This window comes from Urtica dioica, chromosome 6 (genome assembly GCF_054948205.1).
Source record: "Urtica dioica subsp. dioica isolate 48M chromosome 6, U.dioica_male_clone48M_v1_H2, whole genome shotgun sequence".
Classification (NCBI taxonomy): Eukaryota; Viridiplantae; Streptophyta; class Magnoliopsida; order Rosales; family Urticaceae; genus Urtica; species Urtica dioica.
The window spans coordinates 5078368-5095037 of record NC_142761.1 but is presented as its reverse complement, the minus strand read 5'-3'; the positions used below and the strand labels follow the sequence as shown (position 1 = coordinate 5095037).

Genomic DNA, 16670 nt, shown 5'->3' with positions numbered 1-16670 from the left:
TGGATATCTAAGGACACAAATATTTTAACTGTATATGACTGTTAGGGGTCCGGAAAAAAAAAATTAACTATCTAACTCAAATAATTTTCTTATATAAATACACCCCACCAACACTTATTTAGTCACACCTCTCAATTCACACATGACAAAAGATGTCTTTTCTTCATCTATCTTCCCAATCCCGACGTTCTAAATCAAAAAATTCACAACCTCAACAAAATCCAACATTTAACGAGACGAGACCCAAAATAGAAAGACCTTATAATGAGGGGCCAGAAAAAAAAACATTTATCAAGAGAATACACGAAGTAAAATTTCTATTCCACCAAATCAGTGGGATTAAGTTTAGTGTAGTCCATGCACAACAAAAAAAAATGTAGGAATTAATGACAACATTACAAGACCCTAAATAGAAGACCTTAGCTCTCAGCTGTGCCATGTATGTAAAGCAGCGAAACTAAACTAACACTTTTACAAGTTTCCATAAACCTATCATGCCTATGACCTGTCAGATATCTAAACAAAAAGATATAAAATTGACAACTATATTACAAAAAAAAAAAAAAAAAAAAAAAAAAAAAAAAAGAGAAGATTTTCAAGCGATACTGATAGAAATACAGCTATAGACCTTACTGGGATGTAGACTCAATTATCTGTCCTCCACGGGGATATCACCCGTTGTTCCTTTATTGATAGGCTTCAAATTCTTTATTGATAGGTTCCGAATTCTCCAGGTTCGGAACTTTCAGAGAACCGTTTGAAGAAACATTTGTCACAAGTTTGGGGTCCGGATTTGGCAAGGGATCGTCCTCCGTCACCACATCATCATGGGTCGCCTTTAAGGGCAGCGGATTTCTCGAATCAGATGTCATTTCTGAAAAGGAGCCGGAAAAAGAACCCACGGGCTCTGGATTCTCAGGCTCCGGAGTGACATTAGATGAAACACTCGGCGGCACGATCACATCTTCAAGGACAAGGTCCGGCAAGGGTTTGTTCTCGGTCAGTACATCTTCGGGTCTCGAAATTTCTGGCCCAATAGACTCTGGAGAAGCTTCTGGTTTAGCGTTACACACATTAAGGCCTACAGAACCAGACTCCACTCTGATATCTTCCTTTGGTGTCTCTTGAATATCGGTCCCAGTTGGGGACTGAACTTCTGGTTTGACACTTGCCCGGGCATCCTCGGCATCGGAGACATCAATGTCCTTATTCGCATCTTCACCTTCGGAACCAGACTCAACTTCAGCGACTTCCTCGGTTTTCATGATGACATGTTTCAATTCGGTACCATCACGTCCTTCGGAATCACTCCTAGTCGGGGAATCGATATCCGGTTTCACTGCCACCTCTGGCTGACTACCTTGTTCCTCTCCGCTTTCCAGTTCTTTTGTATCTACAAGTAGAAATTAATATTTAAAAAAAAAAAAAATTATATATATAGGCAACAAGTAATACACACGAGGTAAATGGTGAGTAGACAGCACATGCAATAATAACCTTTTTCAATAGCGATGTTAGCCTCGTGTTCTTGTTCCCCTAGTATCTTTTGTAGCATGTCTATTCCGGGGAACACCAACATATTCATAAATCGCATTTCATGTTTGAGAGCTTCCTCGACAGGAGTGAAACCAAAAACTTCTGTCCACGTCTGTGTGAGTTCCGAAATTGCAGGAATAACCAACTTCTCAACCTTCAGAGAACACAGAACCTGGAAGTACAAGAGGCACAATTGAGCACATGAAATAGAAGAATGCAGTTAAAATGTAGATTTCGAGAAAAGAAAAAGGAGGGGAAGATTTCCAAGAACTTACCGACTCTATGACACTAAAGAGCTTACGGCACATCCCTTGACGCCTATAGATATGTCGGGTTCCAATGAATGGCATCTCGGCTAACTGAGTCCCATGGAACCTAACAAAGAATCAAATCCATTTTTACTCAAGCAGTCAAGAACTGAATATATAAAATCTGTTCAAAGGTCAACAATACCAGGCAAACAAAATTTTCAAAGCAATATTAGTATGAATATCAGTACCTGATAGACGCTGCACAAACAATTTCATCACCCCTCTCCAAAATAGCAGTATAGAAACCAGTATATTTCAGCCTATTAAAGTTCGATCTGTGTGAAGCCAAAAGAAAAAAATAACAAATTCAATAACAGATCCACAACTTTGGTCATCTGATTTATAGTATGCTTGAAATGTCAAAACCCTTCTACTGGATAAGCTACCAAATAGTGTAGACAGCATGAAAAGCAAGGATGAAACTGAATAAGATCTAAAAATGATGAAACAGGACAGCTACCAGGTAGACCATCAGTTAAATTGATTAGCAAGACACGAAACTAGTACTTACCCACAATTATAAAGGACATTACGAATTAAATTGATCCCACTCCTGCGGTCAACAATTGGTAAGAAACATTCATCCATAACAGTCATGGCAACAGCCAACTTAGAGTTGCACTCCACTCTCTGAGGAACCCGATGAGCACTCTTGTCTATGTCTGTTCGACGAACGAGTGACCATGAAAACCCAGCTTCCAGATCATGTTTGACACCAACTAACCTATGCAAATGCTCATAGAGCTACATAGAAAAAGGAAAATGAAAAAATTACTATAGTGTGCAAAACTCCCTGAGCAATGCACATGGGTTTTTTTTGTCGAACTTAGAAGCAAAATATATTTGCAGGAAATTAAACTGGAAGTATACATTTTATTATAAACATATGAGATTTAGACGTAATATTAACAATAGTACAATAGTTGGCGACCGTATAGCAAGCAATGAATTGCATTTTCACCCATGTTTAAATGCCATAAACATTGAGAAGCGTATTTAATACAGAGAGAGCTGAAAGCATAGATGTAAAACACTCTTCCACACGGTAATTATGCGTACCTCTTTGCATTTCAGCCCACAAAAAGAAGGGTCTGTGCTACTGGAATCAACAGAACTTGCGTCTAAATCTTGAACACATGATTCATGATCTATAACAGCACAGAAAAATAAATAAACATGGTGCGGGGAAGGGCATAAGAAAGTAAAATAAGTAGCTGTAGAGAAGTTATGTTTAAAGCACAAGTCATTTACATTTTTTCTCACAGAGACCACAACTGGGCAATGTAGAAGTTAAATCACCCTCTTCTGCAAGGGACACATCGGCAATTCCACAAAATTTGCACGTACAATTAGGACAATGCCAGTCTCCAGGAGGAAGCATCTGAGATAAGAATTCATAGTCAATTCACCACTGTAATAATCCAGACATTCCTGGAAGAAACATACTCAGTAGAACGATACAACAAACATGGCAAAACAAAACCAAAGTAATCACGTGTACAGATTGGTTTCGGGAAGTACCTCGATGTCCAAACAAGCCTGATGAAACGTCGATGGACAACCATCACAACAGATCAAGTCTCCACCATCTCCACAAATGCCACATGTATCATCATTTGGATCATCACCGTCGATGTTTACAGAGTGAAAGCCCACATGTTCCAAGCCCTCTTGTTTACTCCAAGCATCAATCAGGCAGTCTAAAAGAGAATCCCCCGACTCCAAATATATGTTTTGATACGCTTGTCGCAGTGTAGTTGCAGCGTGCAACTCAAATTTTGAAATGTTGAGAATTTTACTACAACAACCACAATGAATTCCGTCTCTAGTAATCCAGCCTTCTTGCATTACTCGCGTCCTCCGACGATTCTTGTACTGTACTTTTTGGCTCAACTGCACGGCACCACAGTCAATCATCCAGGAAAGCACTGTCCTTTTTCCAGAATACGGAACAAAGCCATCGGTTTCAGCATTTTGCCCCTTGTTAGAGCCACGGACAAGCAAAGTACACCTTCCCAACTTTCTGCTTTTCCTTCCATGCAGAATATGAGAATTGGATCCAGAAGCCTGCCTTTCATCAGTCTCCTGCGCATCTCTGCCGTTGGAGTTTGCAACGGAAAAACCATTTTCGCTCATTCTACTCTTGAACGATTTGCCCCCTTGCTTTATAAAAGAGCTTAGTTTCTCATCGTGACTAGAACTCTCCAAGCTCTCCGAGTCATGCTTCTTGCTTGCAGACCGCTTCACACGAGTTTGTTTTCCGGTATCGTAGTCACTTCCATAACGTTGCTTGTTCTTCATTTCTTTCTCCATCTTCTTTCTGGTTTTTCTTGTCAATTGGCAAAGATCTTCCTCAGCTATGAGTTTGACCGCTGAACCCTCGGCACTAGGTTTGGGCTCATTGTCCTCCTCGTTTACTTGCTTTTGAAATGCCTCGTATGCCTTGATAATAGACCAGTAAGCTGTTCCTGATGGGTTGATGTAAACTGCGTCTAGATAGTCTCTATTCCTACGAGGCCTGTAATCGATCGTCCAGCCCGCTTCCACGAGCATACCCCTAATCTTTTCACGAAGTTTTTGCTTCTCTGTGCCACTGCCACGTTTGACTTTTCCTTCTTTATTTTGGGTTGGAGTAATTTTGTCACATGAAGGTGAAGCTTCATGCTCGACGCTTGGCCTCCTCAACACTCTGACGACATTCTCTGCCTCTGGCCTCAGCGATGCATCACTGTCTTCTGAATCCCAATCGGGCCTCCGGCTGTTTTTAGCGGGCAAGGACTTCCGTGAATTCGCATGTTTCTTCTCAGGCCTAACAACAGGTTGAGGTTTCTCGGGAGTCTTTTCTTCCGGATAGAAAGGAGCTCTAACAATCTTTCTGACACTACTCTCCGCTCTCGGAGCTTTAAGTTGTTCCTCGGCTTTGTGGTGGAACTTGTACTTTTCATGCGACCCGTTCGTAACCCTTTTCTTGTTCACCAGGACCTTCAATACACCGTTTTTCCCTTGAAGCCTTATTGCTTGATCTGAACTACCAGCAAACTTATTATTCTCGAACCTGCTCTTACCAGAATGATTTCCCCGGTTCATACTGCAAACTCTTTCAAAATATGCGTTCTTTCTTTCGTCAACCACATGTCTGCTCGACCCAGCTTCGAATTCCCTCTCGAAGACACTTCGACCACTTTGCATCGCTCCTTGAAACCTTCTTCCCCCAAAAGCAACATCGCGCTCATCATAGTACGGATTACCCATCCTTCCATCCATGCTATCGTACTCATCAAAGTCAAACACATCCAATTTACTTCTCTTCCTCTCACTCTCGTCCACACCATTACTACCGAAAAATCCATCCCCGTTACGCCGAAACCCATCAGATCGCTCCCTCTTCCTACCAAAATCATTCTCTTCTGCATCGTTCTTCCCGAAAACAGTCAAATCATTGCAAACTCGAACAGTCTCGGGACCCACTCTTCTGCGAGGAGCACCCAATATCTCGTCACTGGACCCCGAATCACTCAAAAGCATCCTTCGCTTTTTCTCCTTCTTGGACATGTATACCTTTCGGTTTTCCGAAGATACATGACCGCCGGCCAAAGCATCCCCTTTTCTTCTCACAACCAAGCACCCTGACGTGTTCTTTTTCTTCACCACAATCTCTGAAGAACTCCCAGATCTCACACCTTCTTCCATCTACACAGACCCCCACACACACACACACACAAAAGAAAAAAAGCATCAACTTCTTGCAATCCCAGAAGTAATACATGATCTAATTATTAAGCTCATATTCTCTTAACTGTATCATATTACTATGTCGTTGAATAGACTGTACAGAGTGTCCAAATTCAACTCAATCAAGTACTTAAAAATTCATTTTTACTTCTGTGACCCAACTACAACTTCGTGAAGCCTGTTAGTTACAAGTCTCGAGGTTTGTCAATTACACCTTTTTCATCAGATCACAAGGGAAACATTACTTTACCTTTTTAATTAGATAACAATGGAAACAAAAATTTACCTTAAGTTACGAATTGCTTCAGCGATGATCTATCTCGGATCGCCGGATACCTGGCCGGGCTGAATTCCGGCGGATCTGGGATTTATCGAAATAATTCAGCACAAACTCGGCTTAATTTGAACCGAGAGACACTGGGAGAGCGGATTCAACTCGTGCATTTGATCGCCGGTGTCCAAATCCTCCGAAGATGAAAGGATCGAAATCTAGAAATCAACAGAGCATACGAGTCTAGGCAAAAAAAAAAAAAAAAAACACCGATGGACCCGGGGAGAGAACACGATGAGCGAGAGGGAAATGGTAGGATTAGGGGTTTGGACTTTCCGATTGGGAATCAGAGCTCTCTTTGTGTGAGATTCGGAGGGAGGTAGAGAGAGTTCAGGCGTGTTGTTTGTGTTCTAGGGATTTATCAAAGCGACTGTCATTTTCCTCCACTGCAAATTAACATGACTATGGGTTGAACTGAAAATAATAACAACAAAAAAGGACGTGAAGATAAAAATTATAAGAAAGCGGTTAGAATAAATATTTAGATAAAATATTTTGCGGCACGATATGGAAAGAAAAAATAAATAAAATATCACTCCTATATGGTATGTAATAAAATATCTATGTTTAATCGAAATGCATAATTTATTTTTATAATTTCTAAAAATATCGATATTTATTTTCAGTTTAATATAAATAACGCAGACCTCTTCTAAAAATATGTTATATCGCAAATATTACAGTTTTGTGTTTTTTTAAATAAAAAAATTGAACAAAATTCTATTAATAAAATAAATATTTATTAACTATTTTATTATTAAAAAAAAAATCAAAACCTCTCGTTCTTAAAAAAATCCTTAATTTTTTATGAAGAATATTTTGATTTAATTTTTTTATATGTAAAATAAAAAATAAAGAGTTATTTCATTAAATGTATTTTTAAGAATTCCAAATTTTTTGTTATAAAAATAAACGAAAAACGTGGTATTTGCAATATAGCATAAACTGAAGGGAGAGAGAAATCGCAGATATCGGATTAAAACACCAAAAAAATTTAAAAATGTAAGTTGATGCTTGATATTTCTAACAGCTGGGAGGTTAAATCACACACTTCGATTAAACATAAGAGATACTGTTGATATTTTTCAAAAAAAAAATGCAATATAATTAAATTATCCAATATTTTGTTAAGTTTATACTTATATACTTAAGCATTTTTTTCGACAGTGAAAATATTTGATGATGTTATGTTTTAGTTGTATCATAACTTTTTTTATTCAGGTCGTTATTTTAGATTTAAAAATGACTTATAATTTTTTTTATTGAATTAGTTATATGCATATCATTTTCAATAATAATAAAAAACTTCAAATTAAATATCTAGGCCCTAAAAAGACACCAAAATTCACAACTGCTTATTGAAAATATCTCTTAACACAAATACACATACAAAAAAAAAATAGCGATGAAAAAAGAACAGAAACATCACTTTCTAGGACTTTTGATAATCGAGCTTCGAGCTCATATTCTCGCTAGCTACAATCTTCTCCATGATATCCCTAATCTTCTCACTTTCAATTCTCTACCTCACTTACTACCATATCTCCAATCTCATCTTCCCCAACAAACAATGTAGCTATAACCGATAATGGCTACTCTTAAGTGTTTTTTGGATTTAACATTTTCTGGACATGTGGTGTGCTTGAAATGATCACGTGTCTAGTCTTGAATGGACCTAAAATCACTCTTCAAGATTCCAAAGGTTCAAAGTAGTTTAAGACAATGCTCAAAACGTCCGAGAGCTTCAAAGGAATCTTTGAATCGCGTTTTGGACGAAGAACCCAAATATGGTTTGAGTGTGGTGGTGGTGCTCCGCCTTGTCCCTCGTCGGGAATATGTTCTTCGTTCTTGATTCCTAAGAAAATGTGATGCGCATGGTGGGATATTCTTCTTATTAAGTGAAGGGCATGAGAATCGATTTTTCAAACTCTTGGACACTTTTAAAAGAGGTAATATAATTTGGCGTGGTTAGCATTTGTTTGTGAGAGAAAGTAAATATTTCTTCTCTCATTATGGAAGTAGATTATTCCTCTTTTGTGTTTGGTTTTTTATTTTTTGTGTAATATTGAATGAGTTTGGTGGCCTTGTTTTAGTTATCTTTGTTTGGTCTCAAATGGGTTTTAAGAGAAAAAATGACTACTTAGTTTTGATAGCGGTGGCCTTGGTGTCGTGATGGCTCGTCCGCCTTGGGATCGCGATAGCTCGCCGGTCGCGTAGGCTCATCGGCCTAGGACACGTGGAGGCTCGCTGGCCTTGGGATCGTAGTGGTTCTCAGGCCTTGGTTCATTGTGATGTGTGGCTTCGAGATGGCTCGCCAGATAATGACTCGTCGTCGCCTTGCCTAGTGGTCTTTCGTGGACTCCGTCTCGTAGTTCTTCACCTCACCGAGTGGTACGTCAGAGACTCCCCCGTCTCGTGGCTCGTCGTCTCGCCGAGTACTTCTCTTATGTTCATATTTTATATGTTAGGCTTATCTGTCTCGCCGATGGATCTGCCGGAGACGTTGTCTCGTGATTCGAGCCTCGTTGCCTGGCCGAGTGATTTTTCAGAGACTCCGCCCCATGACTCGTCGCCTTGTCGAGTGGTTTTTCAGGGACTCGGTCTCGTGGTTCGGGCCTCGTCACCTCCCCGAGTGGTCGGTCGGGGACGCCCTCTCGTGACTCATCGCCTCGTCGAGTGATCCTTCGGGTACTCGGCCTCGTAGTTCGGGCATTGTCACCTTGCCGAGTGGTCCATCAAGGACTCCGTATCATAGCTCGTCGCCTCGTCGAGTGGTCCGTCGGGGACTCCGTCTCGTGGCTCGTCGCCTTGTCGAGGGTCTTTCGGGGACTCTATCTCATGATTCGAGCCTCGTCGTCTTGCCGAGTGGTCCGTCGGGGACTCCGTCTCGTGGCTCTTCGCCTCGTTAAGTGGTCCTTCGGGGACTTCACCTCGTGTCTCATCGCCTCGCCGAGTAGTCCGTTGGAGTGTCTGTCGTGGCCCGTCGCCTCATCGAAATGTCCGATGTGGCTCGTCATCCACTTGTTTCGCGGTGGATCATCGGTCTTGGACTCGCGGTGGTTCACCGTCCACGTTCTTCGCAGTGGGTCGACGGTCTCGAACTCACAGTGGTTTTCCAACCACGTGCTTCGCAGTGGATCAATGCTCTCGGGCTCACGGTGGTTCACCGGTCACGTGCTTCACAGGGGCTCTTCGGTCTTGGACTCACGATGGCTCGTCGGTCTCGTGCTCGCGGGGGCTCTCGGTCACGTGATTCATAGGGGGCTTGTCGATCTCGGGCTCGTAGTGATTAGCCGACCACGTGCTCCGTGAGGACTCGTCGCTTTCCGACTCGCCAGTGACTCGCCGACCACGTGCTTCGTGGGGACTCGTCGCTCTCAAACTCGCCGGCCACAGAATGTTGGTGGTTCCCTCCTCGGACTTCATAATGGCTTGCCGTGGTTCTCCGACGCTGGGTTTCGCAATTGTGTGGAGATTGGCTCATCGTAGTTCGCTCAGGAATCGGAGTGGAAGAAGAGTTTTCTTTTGTTTGCGTCATGAAGATGTTTTTTTTTCCTTTTATACTGTGTTTTGCTTATGGCCATGAGGCCCAACTCCTTTTTGAGCTTAGGAAAAATTTGGCCCTACATTAATCCTCACTTTCTCGTGTGACTTGTTGTGCGAGAAATTTAATTGCTTGAGGGTTGTCTTTTCTTTTACTTTTTCCTTAATGGAATTGGCGTCTTGACTTTAGAATTTTTGGAGTCGTGCTCGTCTGGATCGCGAGGGATTTGACTTTGAGCTTTTTGGCGTGATCGTCCAGACCACGAGGGGTACGAATTTAAGTTTTTTTGTTGACTTGTCTCCGAATCGTTGAAGTTGTCTCGATATGGCTTGTGGGAGTGGATATCTCTCCCTTCCACCAGGCGAATTGGACCAACTAAGCCCAAGGCAAGTTCGGCTCAAATGGGACTCGAGATAATCGTTAGTTCGGCCTAAATATCCTAGGCACAGGCGAGATCGGCTCAAGACAATAGCAAGGAATACTTCATCAAAGGACGAATCCCAACTCGACCCGGGCTCATAAATGTTCCTAGACAGTCCCGCCAATCATTCCAAACGAGTGGTCTCCCAAGAAACGGTCAAATCGCCTAAAAATGGGGATATATGCGAGACTGGAGGATCGAAGACCGACTCTGCACGTACACGTGTATCGATCTAAAGAGGCAATGGAATCAGCGAGCTCGCTATAAAATCTCGTTCCATTTTCATTTTACGACTACTGAATTTTTTCTTGAAAGATTACCATATGTTTCTCTGAATTCATCATTTTATTAGGAGTTTTCCTGCTTATTCTCATTCGAATTTCATATTCTTGTAAGGTTTACATTCAATAATCAATAAAAGGAATTTCATTTCGCTCTTTATGTATTCAAATTCGTATTATCTATTAATTTCTTTCGGATTTCGATTTAATCTTCATAATCGGATTCTGAGACCCTTAATTCATATAAATAAATATACGAGACAATTCGAATAAATCTGGTATAGATTGTTGGGATGAGAAATCGGCTCAACATGGCTCTCGCCGGACTCGACCGTCTCTCATGCGTTCTTTTGAACCTTAGCGTCTCCCGCGTCCTGAGATATCCTTCGGCTTTCGTAGAACCTTGATTGTCTCTCTCGCGTGCTATTGGGCCTTAGTCTCTCACGCGTCGTGATGTGTCCTTCAGCTTTCGTCGGACCTTGTCTGACTCTCGCGCGTATTGTTAGGCCTTAGCCTCATCAAGAGAAGTCAGTCGACTTTCACCGGAATATGACTGCCTCTCTGGTGTTCTTTCGGGCTTTAGCCTCTCCCGCCTTGTTAGATGTCCTTTGGCTTTCGCCGAATTTTGACTTTCTCTCTCGTGTTCTTTTGGGCCTTAGCCTCTCTAACATCGTGACATGTACTTCTGTTTTTGCCGGATTTTGACTGTCTCTATGGCGTTCTTTCAGGCCCTAACCTCTCCCGCCTTGTGAGATGTCTTTCGGCTTTCGTCGGATTTTAACTGCCTATCTCGCGCTCTTTCGGGCCTCAGCCTTTCATGCGTCGTGAGATGTCCTTCGAATTTTGCTGGACCTTTCTTGTTTGAGAGTATGTTTATGTGAATCATCGCTTACATCATGTGAATGTTCATTTGTGCGAGTATATGCCTTTTATTTTGGAGTATCATTGTTATCCTTTTGGCTCTTCTTTTAGTCATGCGTCTTGATAATGATCTTGTCTCCGCGATTCCTTCGTCGCGTCACGTGGACGTCTAGGAGGTTTTGTGTGGGGACCTTGTTCACGTGGGGGGTTCCTCGTCTCGCCGATGGTATTGTCGTCTCTTGGCGGGATTCCATGTGTCGCCGAGAGGTGTGTGAGTAGTTGTAGGAGAACCTGCATTCGTGGCTCTTCGTCAAGCACTCATAATCGCGGGATGCCTCACGGTGTTCCCACCGACAAAGGACTCGTCATGGCTTTCTAGCCAATGGCTCGTTGCAACGGCTTCGCAATGACACGCTAGCAAAGAACTTCGCGGTTTCTCTTTGGCCGAGAGCTCGTCGAGGCGCTGGACTTACGGTGGCACGCCGGCCAAAGAGTTTGCAGTGTTATGTCGGCCAAGAGCTCATCGTGGCTCGTCCGCTATGTCCTTCGCGATAGCACCTTCAGAGACACAACTAAACGGTTTGACATCACGTGGAGATCTCCTTGCGCCGCATCTTTAAGTGGAATCTTTTAGGTTGTTCTTGAAGTTTTTCACACAAAGAGATAAAATGTTACTGGTAGGGAGCCTATGGTTGTTCTCGGGTTCCCCTATTTCTAACACCAAAATGGTAAATCGTTTTTTGGATTTAACATTTTGTGGATACATGGTAAGCTTGGAATGGTCATGTGCCTAGTCTTGAATGGGCCTAAAATCACTCTTCGAGAATCCAAAGGGCTCAAGAAATTGTTCGACCAAACCACCACACGACATTGTCGCCATCGTTTGTTTTCATCAACGAAAATCATCTCGCCACCGCACGACCTATTTCTTTTATCTTTGTCATCGTACAGCTTCACCAACATATAAATGTTTGGATTGAAGATTGGTTTTATATTTTTCAAATTATTGTTGGTGATATTATTAAATTTGATGATGATTCGATAAAGTTGGATATTGTTCAATTTTATGTTTGACGAAACTCAATTGTGTACCACATAAGACCGCAGATGTTTGCATGTGACCGTAGAAGGCCGCAAGTGATTCCAAGCATATGTGGCTGCAGATGGTTAGGTGGTCGCGGATGACCGCGATGGGCATAAATGATTTCAAGGCCATAGAATGCCGGATGACCCTTAATTCATATAAATAAATATACGAGACAATTCGAATAAATCTGGTATAGATTGTTGGGACGAGAAATCGGCTCAACAATTTGGCGCCGTCTGTGGGAAACTTATCAGAAACCTAACGCTGAAGAACACAGATCGGATCTGAAAGGATGTCTTCTAACAGCGAGCACGAAATCCCAGTTTCTGGAGCCGATCCGGAGACACGGGCTCTTCTGCTGAAACTCGTTGAAACCACTGCCGAATTCCAGAGATCAACCTGATCCCATCTCGATAGCTTGACAGCTGCGCAATCTTCACTTCAAGATCAGCTCGACGATGAGCGAGCTATTCTGCTGAGTTCGACCGGTCCGCCTACCGCAAACGTACGAAGGTTCGCCCCACCCGGGAGGCGACTAAGCTTTTCCGGGATCCACATGTCGCCCGATTCGGCCGGTCCTAGCAATATGGCCGGAATTGGCCAATTCGATGGACAGGTTGAGGCCAATGTTTGGCGAGCTCGACCGACTCAAGGCGACCTACCGCCCCCGCCTCTGGGAGGCCCTCATCCTGGGTATGTTCCTCAAGTCATCAACCTCCCCCGTGAGGAAAGAGTTCCTGATGAACCGAACTATTTCGAGCCGGTAGTTCGTCCGGAAGAAGGAAACCCTCAGAGATGAGAAATCCGAACTGGGGGAGAACAATTCGCCGTAGAAATCCCGAGGGATGATCACCCCGCATTCAACGCCTTCCGTCAGATGGTGGAGGAGAAGTTCCGGGCTGTAGACTCCCGAATGCACTACGCCACGAGCTCAGCCCCCGAGATCGATCGGCTGGTGGCAGATACTGGGCGAACCCCTTTTGCTCCATGTATTACCTAAGTCAGAGTTGGAGACACCGGAAAGATCAGGCGCCCCAACTACTCTGGTACTTCCAACCCGAAAGCATATATAACAGCCTTTCGCATCGCGATGGGGCGAGCATGTCTGCGAGATAACGAGCGAGAAGCAGGGTATTGCCAGTTATTCGCCGAGAACCTGTCAGGAAGCGCCTTGGATTGGTTTTCACATCTCGAAGAAGGGTCGATAAGTTCTTTTCAACAACTGTCGGCCGCGTTCATCAAACACTACTCGATGCTAGTAGAAGATGAGACGACCATGGCAGACCTATGGAACACCCAACAAGCCCGAGACGAAACCCTGAAAAGCTTCATGACAAGGTTTAAGACTGTCATGTCAAAAATCCCTTCTGTGGAGGGAGAGTCGGCTCTAAGCGCTCTAAAAAATGGACTGTGGCACGAGTCCAGATTCCGAGAGGAAATGACCGTAAACAGACCACCCACCATCGAGGATGCAATTCATCGTGCCTCAAACTACGCGAAAGCTGAGGAAGAAAGGGCCCTCCTGTCAAAGAAACATAATCCAAGGAATGTCCCTTCTATGACACCTGTTCCGGCCATGGCCAGGACACCTGGAATGAGACCATACCGAAACAATGAATGGGGGAAGCCTTCAAACATTCCGGAACATGCCTTTAACGTAAACGAAGAGGGAGTTTCCGAAGGAGGCACCCCGAAATGGCCGTGTGACAAGAAAAAAATACTGCGACTTCCACAAAAATTACGGACACGACACTCTGGATTGTGTCGTAGCCCGGAAGGTACTTATTGAGAAGTATAAAAATGGAGAGCTGAAGAATGTCGACCTGAGACCACCGCCCCAGAAGAAGGAATTTAACAATAGCAGAACCCGAGGAAATCCCTCCCCAAAAAGGGGAAGGGCAAAGGAGGACAATAACGACGTTCCCCAAGCAAAACCCCGGATCGACTATATCATGGGAGGTTCAAAGTTTTGCAGGGATAGCGTAAACTCAATTAAGGCACACCAGCGTCAACTTAAAGGTACACCGAGGTCACCTGGGTGCCGAAAGGTAGAAGATACCACGATCTCATTCAACGAAGACGATACCAAAAGGCTATATGGGCCCCACGACGATGCTTTGATCATCGAACTAGTAGCCAGAATCTTGGTTGATGGAGGAAGCTTCGTAGATGGTATATTCAAAATGTTGGGAATATTGACCACTTGAAGATAATGATTACTAAATTCGATAATAAGATTACTTTATTAGCATTATATGATTAGTGGGTTGAGTTCTAAACAATTAGAATCAATAACAACTATCTTCCATAGCCTCCGTATCTAACTGAGTCACGTGCTGGGCACCTGAGTTCGGGCGGTGTGCTAAAACATGGTCGATGACTGATATACGTCTGGAAAGCTATATCTAAAGTCATATATGTGGAACACATAGGTGAAGGCTGATCACTATGTGGGAGCATTCTACACTTGTGGTAAGTGTACGACTTGGACAGGTCTTGGTTGTAGATGTGCCGTTTAAGGACCGTTACGACACACTAACCGAGGTCACTATGATGGTCACAGTGAGACTTGATCTAAATCCTGAAGTGATCATGGACACTGGGTTATGTTACTGAGCTCTTTGACTCATTCGCTAAAAGGCTATTCATGCTAATCACAGCTTATGTCTTGGGAGTTTTCTCAGAGCATGATTCGAGTGGGAAATGATTTACAGATACGGAATCCAGCCTTCCTGAAAGAAGGTTAATGTTCACTCACCTAAGGGTTGATTCCATAACCGATAGATTGCTAGCACTTTCGAAGTAAGTAACGTTCGAAAGAATCTTTCGCTGAGGAAGCAACAATGCTTAGGGCTGATATGTATCAAGAGAAGTATAACGGAAAAATTGACTTCTCTTGACACGGGTTGAACCTGGAGGATCTTGATCACGAACTGACTATATCAGTGGACACTCGTCACGATGAGTAAATATAATTCTAGTATTAAAGGAGAATTCAGTCTTGGCTTACAATGTGGAATATTTGACCAAGATTAGACGAATCGATGGAAAAAGAGAAAGGACTATTTCGTCTTTTTCATCGGATTTGTTAAGCTTCTATTACTAGGTCCATAGTCCCCGATTCGGCTCTGATAAAGGCGGATAAGAACTTTCGTATAATAATGTTTATCATTATTAATCTCACTTGCTGTAATTGTGATTGACAACATTAATTCTGGAAAACGGGTATTCGCAGAATTAAATAAATATTTATGGTAGAATTGTTTATTTATTGTTTGATCAAGTAAATAAACAATTATTAATTATTTGTTTATTGTTGGACCAAGTAAATAAATGATTAATTGAGTTTTAAGCAATTGGGCCTTGCACACATGGAAAAATCGAATTGGGAATTTCGGCATAGGATTTGCGCAAATCCCCTTGGCCGTGTGCCTCCAAATCCGATTTTTTCAAAATTGGTATTTACCAATATTTTCTCTTTAGTTGTTTAAATAAAGGAGAGAGAAAAATATAAGATATTGTCCTATATTTTCTCCTTATTTAAATGAAAGTATTTATGAGAATATTTAGGAGAATAATCTCACTAAATAAATTATTCTCTATTTAAATAAAAGAATAATATCCCATAGATATTGATCTCATGGATGAGAGAAAAAGTAGGATTCACTTGTTGAGATCCAATGGCCTAGATTAAATCCTCTAGTGTGAACACAATAAAAAGAAATAAAATATTCTGGAAGATTCCATGAATATCTCATTTTACTACTATAAATAGGGGTTCATGAGAAGCCAAAAATAAGCAATTATTTTAAGAAATTTGAGAGAAATTTCGTGCATCACTAACCTCCCTTGGCCGTGCATCTGCCTCTCCATCCCCTTGGAAATTTGTTTCCATTCTTAGTAAAATAAGAGAGAGATCTCGAAACACCTAGTTTCGTGATCTAGTGAGATAAAGACTGTGCCCACTCATCTTTCTTATTCGTCTCGGAGATTACGTTTCGGAAGACTAAGGTGTCATCCTCGAGTCCTTCATCAAGACGACGCAAGGAGTACGCGATTGGATTGGAGCGTTCTGTAGCTGAACCGAAAATCAATGTAAGTACTCGTTTACTCTTATATCGGTTGCTTGACTTATATGTTCTCGTGAATTAAATTGATTAAATATAACTAGATCTTGTTAATTATAACCATAATTTAATTAGCTTATGATCAGCGAGTTAATTATTTTTCCGCATTAATATGGTTATATGGTGGAATCATCTCAAACGAGTCGCATCGGAGCGATCGTTCGTGTCCGATGCACGCTCGATCCACCAACACAAAACCACTTTGGATAGAATGAACATCGAGGAGGCTGAAATTGAGCACAAACCCAACCAGCTATCTGGGTTCAATGGGGAAGTAACACCCTCACTAGGAATCATTAAACTCCCTGTACGGGCCGGAGACGTAAGCCGGATGGTCGAATTTACCGTTCTCGACTGCCCGTCCCCGTTCAACGCTATCCTCGGAAGACCTTGGATACATGGGATGAGGGCGGTACCGTCAACCTACCACCCGTGCGTA

The 16670-nt window shown here is 42.5% G+C and overlaps 2 protein-coding genes across 2 annotated transcripts; one reads left to right on the top strand and one right to left on the bottom strand.

Annotated features, from left to right (window-relative positions):
* Window positions 1-249: 249 nt before the first annotated feature.
* On the bottom strand, window positions 250-6354 carry LOC149393079 (Acyl-CoA N-acyltransferase with RING/FYVE/PHD-type zinc finger protein). Its single transcript, XM_089616741.1, has 9 exons — window positions 5866-6354; window positions 3369-5537; window positions 3099-3228; window positions 2907-2995; window positions 2359-2591; window positions 2036-2122; window positions 1812-1911; window positions 1498-1708; window positions 250-1393 (listed from the first exon to the last, which is right to left on the bottom strand). Exons 2-9 carry the CDS (start codon window positions 5535-5537, stop codon window positions 687-689), a joined length of 3726 nt encoding a protein of 1241 aa, XP_089472867.1. The 5' UTR covers window positions 5866-6354; the 3' UTR covers window positions 250-686.
* A 6840-nt stretch (window positions 6355-13194) lies between these two features.
* On the top strand, window positions 13195-14311 carry LOC149393078 (uncharacterized). The gene is made up of 2 exons (XM_089617897.1): window positions 13195-13789; window positions 13875-14311. Exons 1-2 carry the CDS (start codon window positions 13195-13197, stop codon window positions 14309-14311), a joined length of 1032 nt encoding a protein of 343 aa, XP_089474023.1.
* Window positions 14312-16670: the final 2359 nt, after the last annotated feature.